The sequence below is a fragment of the Bombus huntii genome, chromosome 10 (assembly GCF_024542735.1).
Source record: "Bombus huntii isolate Logan2020A chromosome 10, iyBomHunt1.1, whole genome shotgun sequence".
NCBI lineage: Eukaryota > Metazoa > Arthropoda > Insecta > Hymenoptera > Apidae > Bombus > Bombus huntii.
In genome coordinates, this window is record NC_066247.1 from 7,084,738 (window position 1) to 7,111,228 (window position 26,491).

Genomic DNA, 26,491 nt, shown 5'->3' on the forward strand with positions numbered 1-26,491 from the left:
TTAATTGCAATATCCATAAACTCGTGTTATTTATTAAACTCAGCAAAATAATCTGCAGAACGTAACATGCATCGAAACGAACACAAATCTCAGGCAGAATAATGCTCGGCCAACAATTCCACCACTACTTTAACAATATTCACGCTGGAGACGACACACCGGCGTATAAACAGAAATATTCTTTCTTTTTCCGTGTTTCTCTCCGCGAAATGATTTTTCCGGAGCAAACGAGCTTGTCGCGAAGTAGGCAAACGGCGTTATATCCCGACCCAAATTGGAATCGATTCAACCTCGTAGAGCAGTCATCGAGATAACGCGAAAAGAAGGTTTGGAGATTCGAATTTATGTGCATGCCAGGTCAATCGTTTTTCCTCTATTGCCATACGAACGAAAGCCTCTTCTTTCGTTTCGAAACCGAGTTCGAGGAGTATCCGAGCGTGAGCGTCGACTAGAACGATTTTTCAGAATCAGTTGGCGCCGCCCGGAAAACGATCGGCTTATCGTCCTTTTTCCTGCCTGTTATGCTCTCTCTATGTGCTCAAGACTCAGTCGCTTTTTCCCTATTTCTTCTGAAATACACGCCTTTGTCACTGTGTTCGAGAATTCTCTATCCGGTTGCCAGCGAATCATCTTTGCGAAGATATTTTTAGAATAGTTGGTGAGAAATTTTCCAACAAACAAGTAATGATGAATTTGACTTGACAATCGATAGGAGGAATTTGTGTGTGTAATAAAAATGATCATTAGCTTTATTATCTCTCAGTAAATACTAAAGAAGCGGGACATTTTCTGTTTACACCATTCGTGAATTAGCTAAAATTAAGCTATCTTCCAATTCTAAATCTAATTTCGTTGCTAAATTCGTTATTGTCGATATCTTATTATCGCACGACGAGAATATATCCGGCTATAATTGTATTTATATCAAACAGTTCGTATGATATTTATCGTTATCCCACCTTAGTTACGTCCAAGGATTTGCCCAATTTACTATGAATAAATAAATGAACATAATATGTTCACATTGTCCGACATAAATTCTGATATCTGTTTATGAAATTCCCGTATATCGCGTATGAGTTATTTTCAGTTAAATTTCATATGAAATGATAAACGTTATTTTCTGTCATAAAAATCTATTCTTCGTCGTCACATATTTTAAATACCACTATAGGTATTCATTTAATATCAAATTCTATCGTTCTCGTTATGATTTAATTCCCTCTTATATCGTAAATTAATTATTATTATTAAATATTCGTCGTTTAATTGTGGTTAATAGAATCAAAAGCCAATCCGTCACGTTTTCTTGACTTCTATTCGAGAAGAACAAGATCCTCTTAAGACAAAGCTATTATCTTCCAAGCAATATTCTCCATCATTGTATACTATACACATACCATGAAACATTGCAAACATACTTATTGGATATATCGTTTACCTATATGTTTGTGTAATACGTATTTGTTCATTCGTGTCAGCAAACACACGATCATTGAAATGATATCAGTGGCGTATCTCGATCTTCCTAGACCTGTCATCATTTCTAAATTTATTACATCATTCCCTTTACTACGTAATTGTTATCATTCAATATCTTATTTATATTTTCCTTTATGGATAAAATAAGAGCGATCAAGACACTGAAATGTATGTTCGAAACGATAAACTTGAGAATTTCATGAATGAAATCTCTATTATATCATAATTTTGATGCTCTTGTTCCACGTATAGTAGTCTCGTAAATAGCATAATTATTTCAACGATTTGCGTTAAAGATTATATGATTCTATTTTTTAAAAAAAGCAACGTCATCTTTCGTGTATAAGGATATTTAAGAAAATTTATTTGTAGGGAAGTACATTTACCGTACATTAGGGATCGTTTAATATGAAACTGCACTTTGCTATCCAACTTTTCCATCTTCTCCCCTGAAAAACCTAACTACAGCGCCCTAAATGCTTAGCGAAAAATACGGCCCTGAACTTGTATAATTTATGTAGATACCTGTAGGATCGCCGCGCCCATTTCCGCGACGAGCTCGTTCATGGTGTTGTCCCAAGAAAATATAAGCCCTCGACAAAATTAACACTTACAGCTAGCCGGATAAATAATGTATGTATTCGTGTTCTCAAGACCATGTGATCTACAATTTAATATATAACATAACGTATTATGCTACGTATTTATCATTTTTAACGTGTTCAATAAATTACTAATTAATCCACTTAACTACATTTAACATATTCAAATTTTTATCCACAATAATTGAAAAATAAAAGTAATTTTTATTCCAGTGTTAAATACGTATTATGAAATGCAAATTACCTTTATTTCAGTCCATTGAGAGTTTCTGACTTAATTACGAATTTAAATGAGCATAAATAACGTGAGAGATGATGCTAGGGGAGCAAAAAGTGTATCGAGGCCCTATTTCAGCAGTTAAGGCTTAATAAGGAAGAGGCGGCATACTTTATCCTCATCCATGTGCATAAAAGTGGATAACATCGTTCGAAAATGTTTTTCCGATAATTACGATAATTGCGAAACGGAGGTTATTTGCTCGTAAATCTGGATCCACTTCCCGCGCCAGATAGCGATCGATTTGACCTATCGAAATCTTGCATTTGCATTAAAGTCGGTAATCTTTATGCAATTTTATGAACATGGCAATAAAATTTATTATCCTTCGATAAAACATATGGTAACATTCCACGAATGCCATTAATAATACTAATAGAACGAAATAAATAATTCTCTATAGATATTATTTTAATTCCTTGTCAAGTTGAATATTATACAATACTGGAATAAAACAGGAAATGTTCATTTCTATTATTATCAAAACAGAGAATATCCAACCAGTTTATTAACATTCAGACGCTTTATTCTTGACTCATTTACTATGCTTGAAGCTTTATTATTACCGCTGAACCGTAATGCAAACATATACCGATCAGACATAGTAATACAATAGGAAGAATAGGCATGTATCTTATATTATTCCAGTAGAGAATAAAAATCACTATTTTTAACAAGAACACATCTTTAACGGTATCTTTCTTACGTATCTACATATTTTCACTTTGTAACCCTTCTTTTATGGTTAGACAATTTCCTAGTTTCCATCCCTACCAACGAAATACATTATACAATAATATGAAGGTATTAAAAATAGACATTTCCTGCTTTTCCCTCATCCTTCGTTCGTACTCCAAATAGCAGAAGATAACAAACAAGTTACAAATACTACTCAAACCTTTGCTGGAAACACGGAAGTCACAAATCCACGTTCCAATTTCCTCACCTTGATTCAACTACACATACATATCAAGAACACCTTCACGATCCTTAATCTCGGGGCCATAAATTTTTCGGCAACCCGCGAAACACTAATCTCGGGAAGAAGAATAGTCCCGTCGAATCGCATTCGGCGCGTAATTAACTCCCGCCGCGATATATTCCCCTAGATTACAAACGTTTCCCCTAAAAAGAGCAGTTTCTAGAGAACAGGTTAAGGACCTCGGGATTAACGGTTTTCGCGGCGAAAAGGGAGATCATGGTGGCGCTAGTATCGTTGAAAAGCGCCGCGGCGATAATTCCGTGTACGGTGGCGCGCTATCGAATCTCGTTCGCAATATCTCGAATGGTTTTTGTTTTGCCGCCGGCGTGCGGCCCAGATAAGACGATATTTACGCCAGTGATACTTCACCTCGAGAGAGAAAAAAGTAGAAAAAAGAAATGTATATCGGCTCCTTGTGCCGTTCGTCACATCTCACAAATACTCACAATGCACAGCATTGCATCCTGTTGCGTTTTTCAGATGTCGTGTGCTCGCTATTCACTTCGGTCTCGTGCCAAGCGGGCCACGGTGGAATGGAAAGACGGCCGTAAGAAACACAACGTTCTATGTTTTGTTTCCTCTCTGTCTGTTGCATAAATTCCTATTTCCCCTTTCTCCCGCTCTCGCCGAGCCGCTTCTCGAGATTCGTGCCGTGCCTCCGGGACAAAAAAACAGTTTAGAGACAGTGCAGGCGCAGGTTGAAGGCAACGCAACGCGCATCGAGACCGTACAATCCGCGACGATAGCTTCCGACAGTTCTCTCTTTACTGCTTTCCCACGAGGCGTTTCTTTCCAAAGATAATTTATTGAAATGGCCGAAACGCTACTTCGAATTTATCCATTTTTCAAACGAAACGTAGACAGAATTAGAGTATAGGGGAGAAGTTTTACTATATAGAACGGAAGTAGGTGCTAGAGACATTTCGAATTTCCAGATACGAGCTTCTTCCTTGTCGTATAGGTTAGAAACTTGACTCGAGTGGTAATACTATTATGAAACTGTTTAAATCGTATTACTATATAAAATAATATAATGACAGTTGTTACATTACTGTCTACTTAATGACGATATTGAATAATGTTATCTCAGAAATATAACTTAAAGTCATCATCAAGTACACGTTCCACACAATTGATCTAGCAAATTTCTGTGATTAATTAATTTTATCTCTACCGTACGAGATAGTGATTGATTGCTCATTGCTTATAAACACGCCATTACTTTCTGACGTCTTGAGTTTAAAATACTGTGTGAACTGGTTTGAACTCACCCCTAGATCGTTAAGCAAGTAACTGCACGCAAAATGGGCCATAATACTTTGCTGTCTCTCGCTTCATCGTTAAGCCTGTTATTCTTACTACATAAAGAGTTGGGCTTTCCAGTAAATCATACAACAATATAAATTCAATAATGCTACTATTTATATTCCATTTATACTATCTTCTTATACAAACGAACTGATAGAAATACCTATATATCTAACATATAATCTATTTGTTTCTTGAGAATTGGTTATCGATCACGCATATAGATAACGCAATTAAGATACTTGTAAGAAATAAAGTTAATCAGTTTAGCTTCTAGGACGCTCACATTCCACTGCAAGCATCTTTTAGTTCTAACTAAATGAAAATATTACCAACTCTGAAACGTAGACTATAAATATATTAGAGTTTCTAACCCGTATCCTCCGAAATCATCCCTTAAAATCATCGTACGATTATCGTCGCAGCGGGAACGATTTCGAAATTGTTCTTGTTGGCGGCCCGTTTCGCGGCGTCGCGAGGCAACAATACTCGTGCGGCGTCGGGTCGTTGACCTGTTTTTTTTTTTTTTTTCGTAAAGCGGACACACGACAGAGGAAGCACGGAATCGGGAAACGGTGGTGGTAGAGAGAACTTGGTCACGAAGAGGGAAAAGCTAACGAGACGGGGAGGAGAAAAGAAGAAACGAGCGCGTGGCACGTCGACTATCCGTGCCAGTGAAACGCAACTTACGAGAACCAATTAAAACGCACCGGGCGAATCCTAGCATTCTTGCGCGTGCATGCACGCGCGATCGAGAGCGAGCGCGCGAGAAACGCCCTTGGAAACGCTCGCTGGAATCGCATTTGTTCCTAACACAGGAAACAATCCAGAATCCATTTCTCTCGTGAAAGTGTGTTTCTGGGTTCCTGCGAATATTGCGATGCGTATATGAAATATGAAGTTATTCTTTGGAATTTCAATTATTCGGATAGTAAAAGCTAGCCGATTCTTTTTTCTTCACGTTCCCCGCTTTTTCTCTTTTGTTTGTTTTTGGCTGGGCATGGATACTATACGAATGCTCTTTTCAATATTGCTCATGAATAAGTGGAAAATGGATGTTACGATGTGAAAAGAATTCTCGTATAGTTACACCGTGATCCTGATTATTTTGACACACAGAAATAAAGTTTCTCTATATGTCAACTTTGAAAATTGAAATTTTGAAAATTGCTTGTGTGAAAGATACACCCCTGTTTGTATCTAAGAGTGTGTTTTGATCTGGCTGGAGTTTTCCAAGGTAATCGCAACATCAAACGAATACCGCTATAATTTGTGTTTTTTGATCAAGTTCTACGACTTCACTCCTATATTCCGATATACTTTCAGAGTAATATAATTATTGTTAATTATTAATTCTTAAGTAGTGATTCACGAGTTAATCTATGCTGAAGCTGAAGGTGCAGAGGGTTAACATACGTTGTTAACCAAAGTGAACTATTCCACTACTCTGATTGCTCTGATTATCGTTACTGACGACTGTTAGATAAGACTCTGTTTTAACAAATCAATATCAACTAGCAACGAGAACAATTAGTCCTACTAAAAATATATGCTGTATATCCACCAATGAGATTATGTAAACAAGCGTAAAGACGACGAAGGAAAATGTAATATAAAATTACACAACTTGAAAAAAGTATTATCAAATTTTTTAAAAAGATAATCCTACCGAACTCTTGATTTCTTTACATCTCATTGAAATCTCGAGAAACGAGTCAACATGAGAATATACGAATTTTTCCAATAAACGACTTTTATAAAAGACAATAGAAAAAACGTTTTAGCAAGTCAAGTAGTTTTCATCAATGTCGAATGGCAGATTTATCGAATGAAACACCAGTTCTTCTAGCATCGAAAATTCCTTGCTTCGTCTTTATCGACTCGATAGAACACGAGCTCGATGTATATTTTGAAATGACGTGAAACCAAACGTTATACGCACTATATTCACCTGTACAGTAACAAGCCACGTGGAAGATCGTAATACGCCACAATAATCACAAGTCGTAAGTAAGAAACTCTTATTCTATTCTCGATTCAAAATATTCTATTCTTAAATATTCTTTTCTTAATTTAGCGAACAAGTATTTTTATCTTTCGAGAAGGTTAAAATAATCGTTCAAAATTAGCAGAATATTTCAGGATCAATTGTGAACAAATTTTCATTGCAAATCAATTCCTTTGAAAACAAAATTTTGATCAGTATCTGAAAAATTGTCCAACTACGTCTAGCATCGAAAAGCATTAATATTTTAATACCACGATACTTTCCACGTATAAACAGAAATTTCCTATATAGCATGAGTTTCTATAATTTCCCTATAAAAGAGTAACATTCATATACCGTAATTTTATAATACGTATAACATATATAATATAAATGCAATATCACCAATAGTATCCATAAATCGTACTATCAATGAAGTGTGAAACTCCATTTGTTAATTGGCAGTTTTCACCCAAAGAAAATACCACTTTTCCCATTCGAGTCGCGTCTCCCAACGGCGCTCGCATACTAATGAAATCCATGATTTCTTAATTCCGCGATAACGGGGCTCCTCGTTAAGTTTCATAATTAATCGCACAGTGCACGATTGCACGCTGGTATCTCGTTTGGAGTAAATGGATTTAGAGCAATGACGATGACACTGGCGTAGGAGAGGATCGATGTATTCAAATGTCAAGGATGAAGAATCGTACTGGAACGGATAACATGGAAAATCGATCGACGTCCATTAACATGATACGAATTAATCGAGGAATAATCAATTCATCACCGAAACATATTAAACGTGGAACGAATTATCCTGACTGTACGTATTGCTATCGGTTTAAAGCTTTTCGATCGCTCAGGATGCTTCGATATCTCGTTATGATGGACTTAATTTCAGTTCAACGTTATACGATAATGATATCGAACCTTATACACGACATTTTATAATTTTTTCGATTAATTAATTCATAAAAACGAGTGATTTATATACTTCCGTAAGAATTTAATAAGAATTCCTCAAGAAAAAAAAAGAACCGTAAGAATTATATTTTTAAAAAATATTTCAATATTAAGTGTTCGGTTTAATTGTCCTAAAATATCTAAATCCACAAAAATTCCCCATTTTATTTGTATCTTTCAACTTACAAAATTGTGCAACTTGGCTTCTGAACGACTCACGTATACAATATTGTATAAATATTTAATGCAAATATAATATATATTAATATTATTGTATAGAATAATAATATCGTACATGGTTGACTGGAGTTTTTATTTTTCCACTCTTAAATACGCATCGTTTATCTTCGAAAGGAATGTGAATTTCTATTTCACTACTACAATTACGTAATCATGTAACCTGACTATATCTCTTCCACGAAATATAGTGTTTTGATTAGTGACGAATTTTTATGACCTGGCTGTATCGTGGCTTGTATAGAAACAAGGTGTCGTAAAGGTAGTACCTTGACACGAGTAGGTGCACGCAACGTTCCACTTTCGATCGTGATCGATTTAGATCGAATTACCAGGTGGAAATTTTGCGGAAATTAATACGTCAGATAGGTGCGCGCTATGAGATAGTATCGATCGTAACGTCGATCCGATATTGCAGAAGCTGCGGATAAATAGCGCGCCGTCTCAGATTCGATTTTGCCGGTTGTCTGGCGCAACATCTGTATCTAATAGAAAGGGTTTGAATTCGACCCATGACCCGACATATTCCTTCCCATAAATCAACGTATTACCGAATCATGCAATAATATCAATAATGTTATTGGCGATAATGTTATTGCTACAGGACGATACGAAGAGACAAGAAAGATTTTATAACAAGTGATTTTAGATGTATTTTTGATGGAAGAATATCGCTGTTTTGGAGATTATTTTATTATACAGTATATTATATTATTATATATTATTATTATATTATACAATATTTTTAAAGTAATTAAAAATAGTTTAGAGTCCGACAACATCTAGAAAATCAAGTTTCAATTATTTAAAGATCTTATTCGTGCATCGAATATTTGCAGATTTCGATATTTCCAGACAATTGAATTTTCAATATTTAGAAATTTCAATGTTTCCAAGACAATCGAATAACATTGGGTATCTGGAGATTTATGTATATAGATATCGAACTAAATTGATTTTTAAATATTCAAAGATTTAAGTAACTTTAGTCGTCACCTGTTTCGTTCTAAACGAACTTCGTTTCGTTGAGTTAAGGTACAAAATACTTACGTGGTAAACTCCGAAATATTTCGCAACTGCGAATTAATAGTTACGCGAAATTTATACGAAGCACGATTTCATCTCCCATTTACCCGCTGAGAATTGAACGTGGTCCGCACATTACCACATACACACGCTACAATATGTATTCAAAACTTGCCTGGCCGAACATCGATCGTTATTCCGATCTACAAGATTACAGAGGCATCGTATCAGTCTCAAGAGCAGTAATTACGGAAAGCGAGAGAGGATCATTCGTCTTGCAGCTATCAAGGCGATCGATCGATAAATTCGAGAAATTCGACGACGTGTACGCGCGTCGGGCTAATTGTTGAGCTCGCGTGCGCCTCCGTCAAGAAACTTCAACTTCTTCTGTCGTGTCATCACGCAACGCCGTTGCATAATGTTCAGACAGCAAATTATACGTATCAACCTTTCCGACTGCACGAAAGATCCGTGTAGGTGTAAAGCGGACCTTCGTTTATCTGAATTTCACGGAAGGTAAACAGTTCATATAACGTTTGTATGGATTCACTCCGTTAATTGTAGTTTTTCATTCACGCCAGAGGAATTCGTGTTCGGATAAGTTCATTCAGTCGGTTGGAGTTCGTCTAATCTGAAATTAATTAAAATTTCTACCCAATAAATGGAATTCGGATAAAAATGTATAAATAATCGATGTCTTGCATCGAAACTATCAGTGACGGAAATTTTGTTATTTGTGCAAATACCACTCGTCGAAATCTGCTCGACTAAAAACGTGAAAAATACTTAAAAAACAGAGGGAGTATATCCAGATTAATATCAAGTTTAATCGTTTCGAAATTTGATCGTCCTTTAATGAGAGTGGTAAAGATGTATATTTAACGGTAAAACTAAATAAAAACACATTGTGTAATATATATTGTCTATGAAAAACAAAAAATATAACTTAACGTGCGTCTCTGGTCCTCATAAAATATTATTCTTTTTATCTCAAAAAAGGCCTGCTCCATGAAAAACGGAAAATATGACTTATCGTGTTTCTCTAGTCCTCGTAAAATATTATACCAGCTTTATCGCTGAGATGTATCGTACCGTAGGTATAATAGCTGCACAAGCAACGCCGCCTAAAGGTTTACCTACTAAAAGGGTTAGGTTCGCTAATCAAGAAATTATCACCACAAAGAGAAAAAGAAACTGTTCCACGAATAAACGAATGAAAGCACGTAATCATGCTCGCTGGTTCGCATCCGTTTCTTTGCAACAATGTTCGAGAATACCATTGCGTGTCTCTTATCTTGTGCACACATTTTTATACACTGTTTAATTACCGAGAACGGATCGCCCGAAATTAATTTCGCAGCCAGAACAAAGGAAAGGTTGATCAGGAGCGAGGATCGAAAACAGTGGGAAGAATTATGCCTGTACAGATACCTGGAAATGGCTTGTGATAACGTGAAGTTTGTTAATACGTTTCGTGAACGAATACATGTGGTTTTTGTACAGGTTGATAAGAGTTGCGAATACTTGAACGCTGTTGAATGGAATTACTACGTAGCCCATAGCGCAGACCATATTTTCTTTTTGTTAAATGCGAGCTTTTAGAAAGGTATTACTGCAATTCGTGCTTCACATATCCTTCGTGCCTTACTGCAATACGATATTAGTTAACCATTACACTACTACAACTTCGGCAAAAATAATTGATTAAGACGTATTATTGAATCAGGAAATCTTAATAATTATTACATCTTAATACATCTTTATATCTATACTTACAATTATAAATTATGATTATAATTTTACATCACAATTATTTCTTTATATTTAGAACCATTTCCTAAATATTTTTTGTAATATTCAATATTTCAAAATCTTTACTGTATATACATACATATATATAGGTACATAGTTTCTTTAATTATTTTATTATTCACTACGCACTTACTTAGTTACTTAATGCTTGATATTTACTCCCTCTATAATCGATACGCAAGGATCTTTAAATATCTGATATTTCAATATCGTTCTAACGTTTAAGATTACAATACTATTTTACTATTTATATATTTTATAAATAGCAAATTTAATACAGCCATATGTTCGTCGAATAATTACGAGTCAAAATGATCGACGCAAAAGGCATTTATTACGCGTAAAATTTCCCAATGACTCGTTAAACGGCGGCCGTTCTACCTCGTTCTACCGATTCCAGCACCCTAGCGGTGAAAAAAAAAACAATTTGAAAAATCCGACCGCCCAACAATACAAAATGTATTACGAGCTCTTTGTACCGGTCGAACAATGAATCTAGAGTGGCTACCGATATATAGTGGTCTAACCTGCTTTCGAGGCCCACGGCACTGCCATATTAATTAAAAAGAAATAATCCAGTTCGCCGGGTTTCGTCTTTGCACTCTCGCTAACCTCCATCAACGGAATAAATCCAGTCTCGATAGCGTATCTCGAACGCTTCGCTGTGAAAATGCCAATACGAAGGGGTGTTAAGGGATAATTCTGCAAAACGACGAACATGAATCGAGTTTTTATCTCGCAGTGGTCTTGTACCGATAAATCGTATCGAGTAATCCGTACTTTGTGCTGCTAATAGTTTATGTCTATGACAATGTCTATTCTATGAACAAGTTCTATAGCTTTATAATTTTCTCACTTAGTTTAGTTATATCTTCAAAAACATCGTGGAAGAATAAATTTTCGATATTGAAAATAATTTACTATCATTCTAAATACATAAAGATATTATTCCTCTGTAAAGAACTACGACCAATAGTATTTGTGGAAACAGTACAATTTTCCAATTTGTTACTAGATTTTGTTACTAGACTTTGGTTTCTTTTAGTATTGAGTCAATTTAAAGAAAACAAGTGGAATCGACCTTCAATTATGCATTAATTTTAAAGCAAACTATCATACTTCAACACCACTAACAAAGATTTCCAATATCAGTGATCATAAAGCACGTAGGTTAGAATAAGATGTTTGGAGATTATGTATCTCCCCGCAGAATGAAAGTAATCATACAAGTACGGAAACACGTTAGTATACATTTCCAATTACACCACTCTGTTTAATGGGACCTTAAGAATTCGAAAAACAAAAGTGGAGAAAGAAGGGAAAAAGGGGCAGTGCATACAATGACACATTCCAATCACGCGTAATGACTGGCCGCTCCTTTGTTACACGCATTCTTCTCGCGAATGACAGTTATGCAGAATACAAAAAGTCACGCGCATGCGCATCCCACAGTTTTTTGAGACACTCGCTTTGATTGCTTGGATATGGCACGTTTCAAACATACGTATATATGTCCATACGAAACTAACCTATAAACATATCTAAGCAAACGACTATTGAACGTACTATTGAATACTTTAGACATATTTTACTATGTACTTTATATCTTTACGTATGTAACTGAAGAAGTAGAATTTAAACAGAAATTTGTTTCATCTACGAGATATTACGGTAAATACTCTGTTTTGAATGTTTTATATATATTTCTGCATATTATTATTCATTACATGCCTTCTTCTACTTCCAAATTTCTGATAAATGTATAAAAATCAGCCTGCTTATCAGCCTCTTCGTGACTCATGTACCACACATATATGTTACATATCGACAACCTACGTTGTGAAAGATTTGATAAAGAATTGTGTACTGCATTCATAGCAATTACGCAAATGCTTATTGAATCATATCTGTTATGAATTCCTATTTTTTACGGCTCTCGCGAAACCTTGTTTCCACGATTCAATCGTTAAAAGTGTTTTATATTAATCTATTGGATAATTGAAAAAAGATGCGCCATTCTTAATAACGGTTAGGTTTCCAACAGCTCGTCTGCGCCACCTCGGATTACGATTTTTACGAACTCGATCTAAACTGGTCCACGTGACGAGGGTTAATCTATTTTGCATCTGCTACTCGAAATTCGTATCTTTCACAGTGGCCAGTATCGCCGATATCGGAAACCAGTTCCGTCAAAGCAATCGATCTATTCTGCGCTAGAACTGGGAAACACCGGGGGTGGTGGAAGTAGAAAAGGAGAGAGAAAGAGCGAGTGAGTTCAATTTGCAAAATTACGAGGTACCATGGAAAAAATTGGCGGTCGCGAAACAACGCGCTTGCGTGAACTATGGAACGGTGACCTATAGTCAATTCATTGCGTACAATCACTTGCTTCGTAAAAATTAATCTAGCATATATTATTTTATTACGCAATTGTACTTGTACTTGTAATTTATAAAAAATAAATACGCTTCTTTCAACTATGAAAGTATGAAAAATTATTGTAGTGTGTATTTTAAAATTTATTCAAAGTTTTAAAAAGAAGTTATCTCAAGTCAACATAATCGATAATAAAGCAAAATGCCATAAATTGGCCTACTGTTAGTATAAAACAAAATAGTTTCTAGCTCCTATATAAACATGGCTGCGTTGAAAACATTTCAACGAGGATACGAGGAATGGTGAAAATGCGACTGATCTAACGTAAACGTAAGGAACGTTGGGACGCACAAAGGGTGCCCGTCTCTTTTGATTCAAATTTTCCGATCCGTATGATCGTCGGGAAGGGATACGTTCCCCAGGAAACAGGAAAGAGAAAAAGAAAGAGAGAGACAGATATAGAGAGAGGGAAAAAGGAAAGGAGAGAGAGCACACGGACAGAGGGACCGACCGACAGGCTGGAATGTGGCCGTTAAACCGATCCCACCCAGCCAATCAGCATCCCCGTACCGTCGACGTTAAGACGAGTGTACAATATTGCCCTGTTAACTGGTCGGGATTTTGCTTCGATAACTGACAATTGCCATCCCCATAAATTTTTTTAACCGACTTTTTAAACTATTCTAGATTCTGGTATTACAGCGGTACCTCATTAAAGTTTCCAGTACCTTATTTGGGAAAGTACCTCCTCAAAAAAATATATTTCCAGGTAGTTTACAGTGTCTTCGTTTCTTCTGAATACAATCGAGATATGCATATCTGAAACATTTGTTTATTTTAAATTATATATATATATACATAACGTCAGAAACACTCCATAAAATAAGTTCTAAGAAACAGGTGAATCAACGTGTCACTAGCGTACATATGTAAAATAAACAAATGTGTCAGCCATCCATATCACGTTAGTACTTATTGGGAAACACAGATATTTGAAATTTCTTAAGAATATATCTTCCTCGATAGCTGACCGGATAAGCTCCCGGTTCGTGACCAGTTAAAGAAGCACTACTGTATACATACCAGTAGAAGAAGCACTAGGAAGCACGACTCGCAAAAGCGTGAGAATAAAAAATAATCAGAGGTCAAGAAACAGACAGGGCGACAGAGGGTGCTCGCGATAATAACACGGGTCGATATACACCGGGCGTTATTTTGAGGCCCTTCGCGTTCGTAGGATTCTCGGACGAATGCGTAACATATACACAGCATTAGATGCATATACACTATACGCGTATAGAAACTGGGGTTGCTCTTTCTCGTAACGTGCACCTTTGACTGTCCTCGAACTTCTCTCTCTTTCTCTCTCCCTCTCTCTCTCACTCTCTTTGACTATGTGGTACCAAACCAATACAGGCAATACCACAGGAATATGTTAGATATATATGAAAATACGATCGAAGCCAGTAAGTAGTACTTACCTTGCCGCTCTTAGCTGCCGGCGAATTCTCAACGATGTCGTAGATGACGTGCGGCAAACCCGCGGTACCGAGGAGCGAGAACCCGAATCCGGACGAGTCGCCGCGGTTCAGGGTGACCACCAGCTCCTCAGCCATGTTTCGAGCACATTGATCACCTCACTGTCATTTGACGCACCTTCACGAAACCCGCACACCGTACACAAGGATTATCCGACGACCCGTGTTTATCTCGTCTTTCTCCTCTCTCCCTTTGTCAACCACCGTGTGTCACTCTACGTTTAACGTTCCTTACGTGCTCTCGCTCTCTTGGCACACGCACGAACACCCACACACGGACCAGGAAGCAAGGGCCCCCTTCGCGAACACTTTTCGCACTGCACCGCGCGATAGAACCGCGCCGCGCTCTCTATCTCTTTCCTTCCCTCTTCCTTCTCCTTGGTTCTTTCCTCTCTTTCCGTCACCGATGACACGAGCCTCCTACTACCCGATATGCACCGTCAACGATGGACCGCAGCCAGCGATATCGGAACGGACACGTAGAAACGCCACTCCTGCGCTTTTCACTGATACCCGCCTCGAAAACGCGCGCACTTCGTACCTGTGCCTGCGCGAACCGCGGCGGCGTCGCGGCAACCGACCACGTATCCTTGCGGACGACGCAGCCACCTCCACCCTGCCCGGCGAACGCCTCGCGACTGGATGGCGCCACCTACAAGGCATCTTACAGACCCTACCGGTCCTTCACCTCTCACACTACGTTAGTCAAAATCTACCGGCAACAATGCGATTGCAAATTACATTACATATGTATTACGTATGTATATGTATTATATCCAACTTTAAAAATTACACATAGACAATATATATATGTTTGTATCTTTTATTGTGGTTTTAATGAATCGTACGATCTTCAGGAGTTTGAAAAATTGCGTACGTTACGATATTGCAATTTGCGATTTAGAGTATTGAGCATTGTGTGCTATACATACATACACATATATGTCGCAATTCAAATGAAGTAGCTGTAGTTATTTTACTAAAAAAATTGATATGTTTAAAAAATTGTTAATTATGTTTAGTAAACTATTATTAGAACGTTTATATTTAACAAAATTATTACTCAGTCGTGATTATCAAATAAAATTATTTTACTTAACTAGAACGATACCATTAATATAACAACTCGAAATAGGGCTTCAAATTTTTAAACAATACACACAAGCAATAATTTATTAGAAGTCTTAAAAACTAAAATGTTTTCGATTGTCAAATTCAAATAATGTATGAGCAGTAATATTTTATTTAATATTGTAACAAGTATAAAATGTTCGAAGAGTAAAATATATCTATTGATTCTCATGTTTAAAACTATATTTTATAAATATATATAAAGTTGGTCTTAACTTATATATTTCGCTTCGTGGTATAGAAAAATAATCGAATATGCAACGCAACTAGTTCACGTTTGAAATCGCAGCTTGATTAGCGTAGTAGTGATAGCAATCATGATGCCACTAGCACATCTCGTCAAAGAATCTCTTCCAAATTATTTAGCTGGGTTGCCTATTCCGGATACTATAGGAGGATGGTTTCGACTTGGAAGTAAGAAATTAAATAACATATTTACTATATATTTAGTGATCTAACGGAATCATGTTAAGTACCTTTCAGAAATAAAGTTTTTTGAACGTGACATTGCAAATCACTACTGTGCCACATTCTAGCCAACAGTTCTACGAATAGTATGAATTTATGAAACTTTTTTATTTTCATTTAGTACGTGATTGGATTTCCTTAGTCCCACCGACTGCGTTATTAGCGGGTATCGGTTATATGTCATACAAAGCATTTTGTCCAAAGGCTAGAGAACCAGTAAGTAATCTATGTAATATATTGCATTTATCTTTCAATACATCAAGGACATTAAGATAGTATGTTACGTTATATTTCGCCTTTCATTTCTTGATTATATAATGATATTACTTCATATTTATAATTGTACCTTTAATCTAAACATGTCTAAAAATCAGTACTATATACTATTTTTTATTTGAATTCATAAATTTGTGTTTATGAAATATATGTATTAAAGGACTCACTGTACTGATTAATTAACATGTTATACAATTTACTCATTTGTAATTTGTATTAATTATGATTACAGCCATGTGGGTTTGTGAATCCTAATATAAAGAAGGATGTAAATAAAGTGGTAGACTCAGTTGATATAGAAGATATCACTGAGAAAGCTGCATTTTGCCGTTGTTGGAGATCTAAGAATGTAAGTTTTCTGTCTTTTTATCTACCTCACTGCTCTCATTTGCTGTTAAGATTCTGGATCCTATTCATAAGTGACATACATTAAGAGTATCTATGAATAACTTTGTGAATCACATAAACATATATTATACAATTATGTCATTTGTTTGTATGCTAACTGTATACATAAAAGATATTAATATTGACAAATACACAAAAATATGAATAATGTTGATATTTACATTAAAAATTTTTCTATTTTAGTGGCCATATTGTGATGGCTCTCATGGACGTCATAATCAGGAAACGAATGATAATGTGGGCCCTCTTGTAATTACAAGAAACAAAGATTAATGTAAACTTATTGGTATATAAAAGTTGCTGTATGTACTTGTTCTTTACAAAGCTGCTCTTAAACAAAAACAAAAAATTCGTGTCATGAATAATGTAGAATCATATGAACACGTCACAAATAATTAGTGTAGATAAATATTTAAATGAATAAAAAAACAACATTAAGTACAGAATATAAAATATTATATGTATTGTCATTTGCCACTTGTAACTATTTTTTGGAATTGTGATTTGTCGAATTTATAAATAAATATATTGTTATCAAAATTCGTGTTGTCACTATCTATGTAAGTTAGAGTATGTAAGATTATAAATCGTCCTATCTTTTTATGTGCATAATTTTTACGAAGATTTATGGCAATTACCTGAGAAGGTGTTAACTGAACTCTTTTTTCAAAAATACAATTACATTGGTAAAAAAAATATTCCACCAATTTATTTATTTAACTAAAATTATTTACATGTTCGTCGCACATATTACAAAAACAGATGGAAAACGAAGATAATACTACATTACAAAAGTTTCGTTTATAGTATACATTTTTCAATGGTTCCAAATACTAAAAACAAGAAAGAATATCGTTCCAGTAATATCGAAAAAAACTGACAGATATTCTAGCACCTTCAACTGTTTGTAAGACATTTAGTTGATACTTAAAATGCTACGTCATTTATTCAACGATCTGCGCATCGCATTATCACCAGAAAAATATACATGATAGCACAGTAACGCTATTTCTAATTTCTACAGGAGAAGGAAAAAACAATCAACGCGTTGAAAAAGATGGATTATATACATAGCGTATATAAAACAATTACATCCCAAGAACTGTATAATATTATCCAAATATATTTGGTGTCTTGACTGTCAGGCACAATGCATGTCCTTAGTATCACAGATCAATGAATCTTCAATATTTACACAATATCAGCCTTAGCTATGAATCATTCGGTTTTTCTTCCCTGCAGATTACTACTTTCGTTGAAATCACAGCTGTAATGTGTATAATTAAATTATTATGATTTAATTAAATATTAATTTGAATATAATCAGTTATAAGCTCACCTCAAAATGACGCAAGTCATTAGTATCAAATTCTAGTTCATTAACAAGTAACTCCCGGTGTCCATATCTATATCTAAAATACAAAAATATGGAATAAATTAATTTATTACTTCATATACATAAATAAAAAAAAACTATAGTAAATTTAATACTTACTCGATGTACCGCCTCCAAACGATCATTCCAATATATACCAATGCAATTACTACGGCAAAACTGATCGCAGTAACTAGTGCTATGATTCCCGAAGACATATGTTTACTATTACTCTGATCAGATTTCACAGCCTCAATAGCTTCAGAACTTATATTCTCAAGTTTATTTACTTCATGCGATGTTTCAATAGTATTAGTACTATCTTTCGAATCCGTCGAATTCGGAACATCTACGATACAATGACATTTATTATACTATGTAAAACTCATCGAGCTTAAAACATGCAATAAGCCTTCAAGTATGTAATAATGCGTGACTGAGTTATTTTTATAGAATTTGAATTTGTATAAGAAATTATATTAAAATATATTTTTGTACCAGAATTATTGGTATAGATAGTGTGATTTGTGTCAGAAGGTACAATAGCGTAATGTACTTCAGTTGTAGTTTGCGTATTATTTCCACTGAGTTCCTCATCTTTCGCGTCACCTTTTTCTTTCTCATGAGGAATAACTTCCGGTACCTGAGACTCTGTAGTGGATCCAGTGTTATTATTCGCAGTAGTCGTATTAGTTATCGTAGATTCTTTAAAAGGAATATGGATGTAATATAGTCCATTTTTATATAACTTCCTCTTTTCATTCAAATTTTATGTAATATATACCTGTAGCATTTAACGAATCACCATCATCATCCCGTGGATACTTATTACAGTGAAGCATGTCCTCTGTTTCTTTCGTAGAAGTACAGTTTTCTTTTCTATCATTTTGCTCTTCACTATTTTGCTTTTCATTAATTCGCGTTTCGTTATTTACCTGTTCTTTATTTAGCTTCTCGCTATTTTGCTCTTTATTATTTAGATTTTCACTATTTTGCTTGTCATTATTTAACTTCACATTATTTTGCTTGCTATTATTTAGCTTCTCATTATCTTCCTTCTTCTCGTCAATTGCTTTTTCTACCGGCGTATTTACACCCGCATTAGCTGTATTAGTTAATGTAGAATTATTGGTCTCATTCGCTGTTTTTATACCTAAAAAAAAATAAAAAACGATAAGACATTCTGTACATTCGGTACATTCTCACGGTAATAATTCGTGCTATCATTAAGCGTAAATTATGCAGAAAGAATATTGACCGCATGCATTTTAAGCGTTCAACCGAGTTGATGCAAACACAAAGAATTCAATCGTTAAGAAAATTCATTCTACCCACCCGTATTATCTTCTGCCGCCTTTATCGATGAGGTGGTCGCTTTGCTACTGCTATTACTCAAAATATCGGTCGGTTCCTTCAGGTTTCCGATGTCCACTTTGCTTGGATGTTCTTCTCTGCTCGCATATAGTGAAGTGACTCTGCCAACTAACAACGAAACTATTTATAAAACAACAATTTTTAACGCTAACGATGCAAATAATACGAATGCGAAAATCATTAACAGCTTGTAAATATACATCACATCGTGGCGAACACTTTACGTGGAACTGTCTCTATTTCGTAAAATTTCAAAAATATATTGAGAAGTAAAGGGAGAACTTGTATATTTTGACAAATCTATAGTTAGCCTGGTTGTTTGAAATTCTGAAGATACACTATCTACAATTGAAGTATCACGTTTAAGAAAATTTAAGAAAATTTCACTCGACATAGAAATATCGTTACACTTTTATCTTACCGCACATCGGAACCAGCAGAACAACGATCACCCGCAATTGAAGCATCTTTTTTCCGTTCTGCCTATTTATGTTTACGCCTTGAATTCGAAAACCGTTGCACTTTCGCACGCACTTCGTCGTCTCTGGCACAGCTTATCGTTCTCCGAGCGTTAATCCGCGTTGTGGGATCGAACCTGAAATCAAGATTGATCGCAATTATCAATTTTCTCCACCTCTACGTATTATACGCTTTATCTGTTATCTTAGATAAACTAGGCAAACAAATACGTTTTTTATTATTATATCACCACTTTAGTGCAAATATTAATAGCACTAATATGTTAATTAAAGGTATTTAATTATATAATTAAGACGATAGGTGAATAATTATCTTTTATATTGTTTTATTGAATGCATTACAAACAAATACAGATTGCACAAATGGACTTGAAATATGTGTATTTCTAACACGCATAACAGGATATTTTTTCCTGTTCGATAATATTGTGCTTATGCTATATTATATTATGTTATGCTATTTTATAATGTATTACATATCGTGTTATATTTTGGTACATTTTACTATAATTACATGAAATATGTACGTTAATAACAGAGACTGTATTAGGCTTTAAACCTTATTGAAATAACCAAATAATAATACTAAAATTTACTTAAAAAGAATAACCTTTTAATGTGCAATAACAAATAATATATTTATCTTATATTCTTACATTCGCTATTCTATTTGTCTTTGGCTTAGTGAAACGTGATAGTTTCCACTGATAATAGAAATGTGTATAAGTGGTTATCGAAATAAAATTCTATCGATGATATTTTGTTGGACCAAATTTCGAATCTAAAGACGATTTTCTCAATTGAGTAAAATTTAAATTATTACCAAGTTTTCTATGAAATTCTAATTGCATATTTATAAATCAATATTATTTATAAATTTGAATAGACTCTGATTGCGTATAATTTCGCAATTCAAAGTAATGCGAAAGAGACAAGCCTGCATTTACGAAAATTGCACTTTTGAAAAGAATAAATGAAAAGATTCGAATAATAAGATGTATGTACATAATAGAGATGAGTTCGACTGTATCAGCTTCCGTTTGTCAGATAACTACTGTATCAATTGAGCGATTTAACCTGTTTGAACTAAATTGTTTTTTCTCCTTGAACTTCGTTTTAAAAATGTCATGCTGTCCACAAGTATACATACATCGAAGTAACAATTACTATTTATATCTATATTTGCTATATAATATATAATCTCCATAGTTTACAATATTCATCGCCTATAAGATCTCAAGTCGAGAACTGAAACGTAAAAATTGTTTAAATATATATTACACTGCATTTTATATCGAATGTCGAGGTTCATTAATATGATGGATAATTGACTGTTTAAATACTTTTGTGATCTCTGCGAAATATACACTAGCACTAAATATTGTGTAATTTTTGTATATATTCTCAGGTTTGTTTCAAGCTTTGCCAATGTTACCACGATAATCGAATCTCATAACAGTGTTAATGAAATTTCAAAATGTTTCGTATAGAAATCGAATATCTTTGTGTACTTCATTTCACAGATAACCAAATTCTCAGAAAATCGAATTAGGATGTTATGAAACGACACCGGATCATTTACATCACTGTGACCGTGTCGACGAATCCCGGTTAAGTTCACTTTCATATATTATTTCGTATTGTACGATCTACTTTTTATACTTGTTATATTAAGGCGAGAAGAAACTGTTATAAAGAACTTGTTTACGTACATAAAAATATCCTTGTGATGCCATTCAAACATGGAAGTTGGAAAACGTTCAAAACACAAGAATTTATCACTTTGAATTTTCTTTTATGGTGTGAACATATTACTATGGTAAGAGTGAAGAGGCATTTTTTCACAGAAATCGTTCCTAATTTCGGGCACAATCGCTATGGAAATCCAAGAATGACCGTGTACCGGATTCTCACGAATTCGCCTGTGAAAAAAGTTATATAAATCTCTCCTTCTGACGTCGCTAACATTCATGTGCTATTATACGCCTTACATGCTTCAAAAAGGAAGTAGAAAATATTGTTCTAATGATTTGCAGGTATCTGACTATTCTGAAAGATGAAAATATACAATTAATATTTCACTAGTTATGACCTTCTTTGAAATAGTATTTGTTAATCGGTTAGGAAGAGACTCGTATGATTATAATATATATGTGTATGTTTATTATCGTTGCCGCAAAATGATATGCAAAAAAAACGTTATATTCATTTTTTTAAAATTATTAGGAATTCATTAAGGAAAGATAAATAGTATTTGGAAAAGTAATTTCGAAGGAATGAAAGTATTTATTACTTGTTTAATCTTTGACCAACTTTTTACTTAAATGTAATTAAAATGTAGGGCGTTTCACACAGGCAATATAGGAAATTATAAAGAAGACAAGAGATTATCATAATTATATACGGAATTTTTTGACGACAATATCGATAATTATGATGCCTAATTAACGTGCCACTTTTTATCTGTATGTGTTAAATGAATGAGCCAACAGAACGGAGCTTGTAAACGCGCATTTTAATACGCCACGTTTCAACGAGAGGACTGTCGTAGTCATTTCACCGTTTTCAATAAAGATAAATCATAGAGAAACCATTCGCACGAGATCCTGGTCGATAAAAGAAAATCAATAGGCAAATTAACCTATTTCTCGGTGTATAATACACGGTCTAAAGTGCATACCTTTGTCGAACGTGAAAGTAGAATGTTCCACTTTTTCTCTATTTGCAATCGTTTGGTGAAGAATCGCTATATATTTAGAAGAGAGACCAGGAAACAGTGGCAGCTAGTAAAACTCGAAAAATTGTAGTCACACACGAACTTATGGTTCGGCCGATATACCACGCAATTACAACGTTTCGCGTGTAATTGCATTACAATTAATCCTTGTTCCTCGTAAGATGGGGGAAAATGTTCGTGTGTACACAAATTGTTTCACTCGCCGTTCACTTTTCAACTCTCAACTGCGTTTTACGCGCTACTTCTAAAATCTCGATCACGAGTACATTTCCGTAACACGAGTTGGTTTTTTCTTTGAAAAAATGGAAACCGCTCGATTGACGTGTTGATTACCGATAATGACGCAATCGTTACCTTGTTATTATATGAAGAGTATGGTCATATTTAAGTAAAATATGTATTCCAATACTGTTACAGAAACTTTCACGAACTCGAAGACCAAATGACGTTTGTCGAGTAACTCGTCACTAGGAGTTACACTGTTACACTAGTTACTACGTTTACACTGATAATGAAATACAAATGAAATTTCATTATACTAGGTCACGATCGAAATATCTTTGCTATAATCACCTTTAGTCGTACTCGAGCTATATCTTGTTTTTAATAATAGAACACGAATGTTTAATGGAAAGACGCGTAGTATGCGAACTTTCGATTATTCCATCATCTTGTTTCATCGATCGAGCCACGCGTTGCTATTCTACTTCTATGTCGTCTAACGCATAGACAATTTTAAATTGAAATGTCCACTCGAATCAAGCTAAACCGCGCACCGTGAGTTGTTCCTTCCCTTAAGAGCAACAGCATACTGCACGTTCTACGCGACTGGAGAGGTATATGTATAATAGTGACATACGGCGAAAGAGAGGGCTACAATCTACAATAACGCGCCGCATGTGTAAAACGAAGCCAAGAAGAAACAAACAGTTATCAACGTAATTTGTTTGTAGCTGTTTATCAGTTGATTTAATCAAGCCATTAATTGTATAAATGTATAGTAGTGTCTTAGAAGATAAGGTAATCGCTTTAAACTACCGAAGTAAATTTTCGGGCCGAGATCTTCGAGAACGAATTTCGTATTGAGAATAGTGATATTTTTCACGATTCTTTCTTTAGCCCATTTTTGAGTAAATCGTCTTGAGTTGTGTTCGGTTCTGCACGTTAATCGGATTAAAACAAGTAGCTTGAACATAAGAGAAATATAAGAGTGTCAACGCACACGGACTAGGCTTTTGAAGTTGAGCGAAACACTTGTCTAATGAAATCGATGATGCAAATGCATATAAAATCTATATACGACCGCAAGTTATCAAATTCTATCGGTTAAATGCAATTTGACTACCCTGTAGAATCAGGTATATTTAGTAACATCAATCCCCATCTTGCGAAATAGTTTTATATTTCGTGATTCGATCTGCTTCTATTATACTATTACAAAATTCTGCTTCAAACGTAGTATAGTCACCAGTGTTCGCGTAGCCAGGGAAGAATTTCAAGAATTCTAAAGACACCTTACAGTTATACAGACTTCGTTATAGCGACCTACATAGTCCCTTGCTTAAGTCCAATAAGCAGCCAAAGTTGGAAATAAAGCAATATTTTCATGTATTGTTCGAGAAGTTGTGAATTTTTGGCGACGTTGAATTAACAAGAATTATCATTACATAATATTTGAATACTGAATGAATACTGGCTATTAAGATAATCGTAAGTTGATCTTTAGCCACGTTACAATACGTTACCTGGCAATATTCCCAGAATACATTGACGTATGCTGAAATTCTCACTACTCGATATGCATCTGATCGATATTCTACGGTAAAAACCGGTAACGACAAGCTTAAGTAGAGGAAATCGTACGCGCGTATATATGAGTACGTCACAGGCGTTTTACCCTATGGGATTTTATACGTCATCGAATAAACTTGAAAGGCACGAGGCCGTTATATACGTACCTGCTTATGTTCTCTCCTCGTTTATCCACGGGCTGATTAATTCTTCTTCTGCTAGATTCAACATTTTCCCAACTTAATTTTGCAGATCTATTCAACGTAATTTCAAGTAGTTACGTATATATTGAATTATCTCTAGGAGGATCATCAAAATTTAAAGTCCGATTCCACACTGTTCTGTGTAGTTGGAAAATTATCTATAGTAAACAACCGCATTGTTCTGCGAAATAGCTGCTACCTTGGAAGTTCCACAGCGTTATATATAGGGTGTTCGAGAAGTAAATAAGTAAAGTGTATGATTGTTTCATGAATAGCAGTAAGAAGAAATATTTATGAGACGGTAGACGTTTTGTGGTTTCATATTATTAAGTGTTATAGTATTATAATCTTATTTGAAGAATCTAAAACACAAACGTATTAGAATTAAGCAAAATTTGCAAATGTTGAAGATTCCGTGAACAGGATTCCTTGCATTGAACTATGATACCTTTTTAATCCCGCTATATGTGACGGATAAAATCAAGAATACAAGATAAAAGTAGACGCTTTTAGCTGAACATAGTCATTCTAGTATTGTGGTAAATGTTAAATTTTGACACGTAGTTGCGGTATAGTGAATGGTTAAAACATACGTATATATGTTATTCCGGAACGACACCTTTGGACCAACTAACACATACATCTTCATTAAAATGCATAGCTTCGTAGAAGTTCGATTCCAGTGATTGACAGATGTTCTTTATTTCTCACAGAAATCAATAATCTGCTTGATAATTCGTTATTTTATTTATTTTTTCTTTAAGTCGTGTGAGAATATACATATGTTTGATATTTTTGTATAATTAATATCAGATTCATTTCTATAACGCTGACCATAAAATTCGAGGTCAAGAAAGAAGTTTAGAGCGACAGTTGTATGCCATTGGCTCGTATATTGATGTAATCATACTCACTAATAAACTAATTCTTATTTAATTATCGAGATTGTAAATAGCAACAGTTGATGAATTTCTTGCGCAGGATGTGTTAATACATCAGCAAACGGAAAATAATGGTTAGGCAGTTATCTGTGAGAAGTTAAATTTCCATAGGTAAAGAAGCGTGCATGAAGAAAATGTTTACGCGTAACGTGATTTATACTCCGTCTGTAAACGGTAAAACGAAGAACACATAAGCTTCCACGTAAAAATAGATTGACCCTGTCGTCGATAAAACCCCGCAAAGCGCGAAACCCTTCAACGCGAGTAATTCGATATACGCGAGGAGAGGTGAATGGCGAGAAGCATTCTCACGAGGTACTCGCGTATACCTACAATAGGTTCTCTTTAGAATTCCGTATCCTGGTCGTGAATAATTTTCTTCTGCTCCTTCCTCCTCTTTTTCTTTCTTTCCTAGTAAATAATTTCTTTATGCTCTCTCAACGACAAATAATCGCATTCAATGAATGTTCTCGAACAATGAGCATAAAAATCACAAAGAAGATAAACGAGCCCTCTGTGAAAATCTTTTGTTTCGTAGACAAAAACTAACCATCATAAACAACGGAAAATTAGATTTATTATATTAATTTATAATTTATTTCTCATCTTGCGGAATATACAGTTTTTTACTAACATTCAACTACTTTATAATTATAATATTCGGATTTAGCCTTCATCAATTTTTTTGGTACAAACGTAGACTAATGTTCTAAAT

The 26,491-nt window shown here is 34.8% G+C and overlaps 3 protein-coding genes and 1 long non-coding RNA gene across 11 annotated transcripts in view; 1 reads left to right on the top strand and 3 right to left on the bottom strand.

Moving 5' to 3' along the window:
• LOC126869905 (PH and SEC7 domain-containing protein) overlaps positions 1-15,250 on the bottom strand; it is an 81,444-nt gene extending 66,194 nt beyond the window's left edge. For 3 of the 5 annotated variants that reach the window (XM_050627067.1, XM_050627064.1, XM_050627063.1), the window contains exon 1: positions 14,537-15,250. In XM_050627067.1, the coding sequence (XP_050483024.1) occupies positions 14,537-14,671 (135 nt within the window). In that variant the 5' untranslated portion in view covers positions 14,672-15,250. Of the gene's footprint in view, positions 1-3,789; positions 3,817-13,783; positions 13,875-14,536 lie in introns of those variants that run through there. The other 2 variants (XM_050627071.1, XM_050627068.1) reach the window with 2 other exon arrangements.
• LOC126869957 (uncharacterized) lies at positions 8,519-11,351 on the bottom strand. Its single transcript, XR_007691065.1, has 2 exons — positions 11,207-11,351; positions 8,519-11,083 (listed from the first exon to the last, which is right to left on the bottom strand). It is a non-coding gene; the product is annotated as an uncharacterized LOC126869957 (long non-coding RNA).
• A 739-nt stretch (positions 15,251-15,989) lies between the features above and the next one.
• Positions 15,990-17,416, top strand: LOC126869941 (CDGSH iron-sulfur domain-containing protein 2 homolog). Its single transcript, XM_050627184.1, has 4 exons — positions 15,990-16,138; positions 16,314-16,408; positions 16,701-16,817; positions 17,060-17,416. The coding sequence occupies exons 1-4, from the start codon at positions 16,042-16,044 to the stop codon at positions 17,147-17,149; spliced, it is 399 nt and encodes a 132-aa protein (XP_050483141.1). The 5' UTR covers positions 15,990-16,041; the 3' UTR covers positions 17,150-17,416.
• Positions 17,417-17,559: 143 nt separating this feature from the next.
• LOC126869932 (dentin sialophosphoprotein-like) lies at positions 17,560-23,642 on the bottom strand. Of its 4 annotated transcripts, XM_050627148.1 has the most exons (10): positions 22,785-23,642; positions 22,096-22,153; positions 21,817-22,026; positions 20,047-20,220; positions 19,587-19,733; positions 19,036-19,404; positions 18,750-18,956; positions 18,372-18,600; positions 18,216-18,288; positions 17,560-18,143 (listed from the first exon to the last, which is right to left on the bottom strand). In XM_050627148.1, exons 4-10 carry the CDS (start codon positions 20,090-20,092, stop codon positions 18,138-18,140), a joined length of 1,077 nt encoding a protein of 358 aa, XP_050483105.1. In that variant the 5' UTR covers positions 20,093-20,220; positions 21,817-22,026; positions 22,096-22,153; positions 22,785-23,642; the 3' UTR covers positions 17,560-18,137. The 4 variants fall into 4 exon arrangements, with proteins under 4 accessions (XP_050483105.1, XP_050483106.1, XP_050483108.1 ...); XM_050627149.1 differs by lacking the exons at positions 21,817-22,026; positions 22,096-22,153 and having other exon boundaries at positions 23,415-23,642; XM_050627151.1 differs by lacking the exons at positions 21,817-22,026; positions 22,096-22,153 and having other exon boundaries at positions 23,196-23,642.
• Between the last annotated feature and the right edge of the window lie 2,849 nt (positions 23,643-26,491).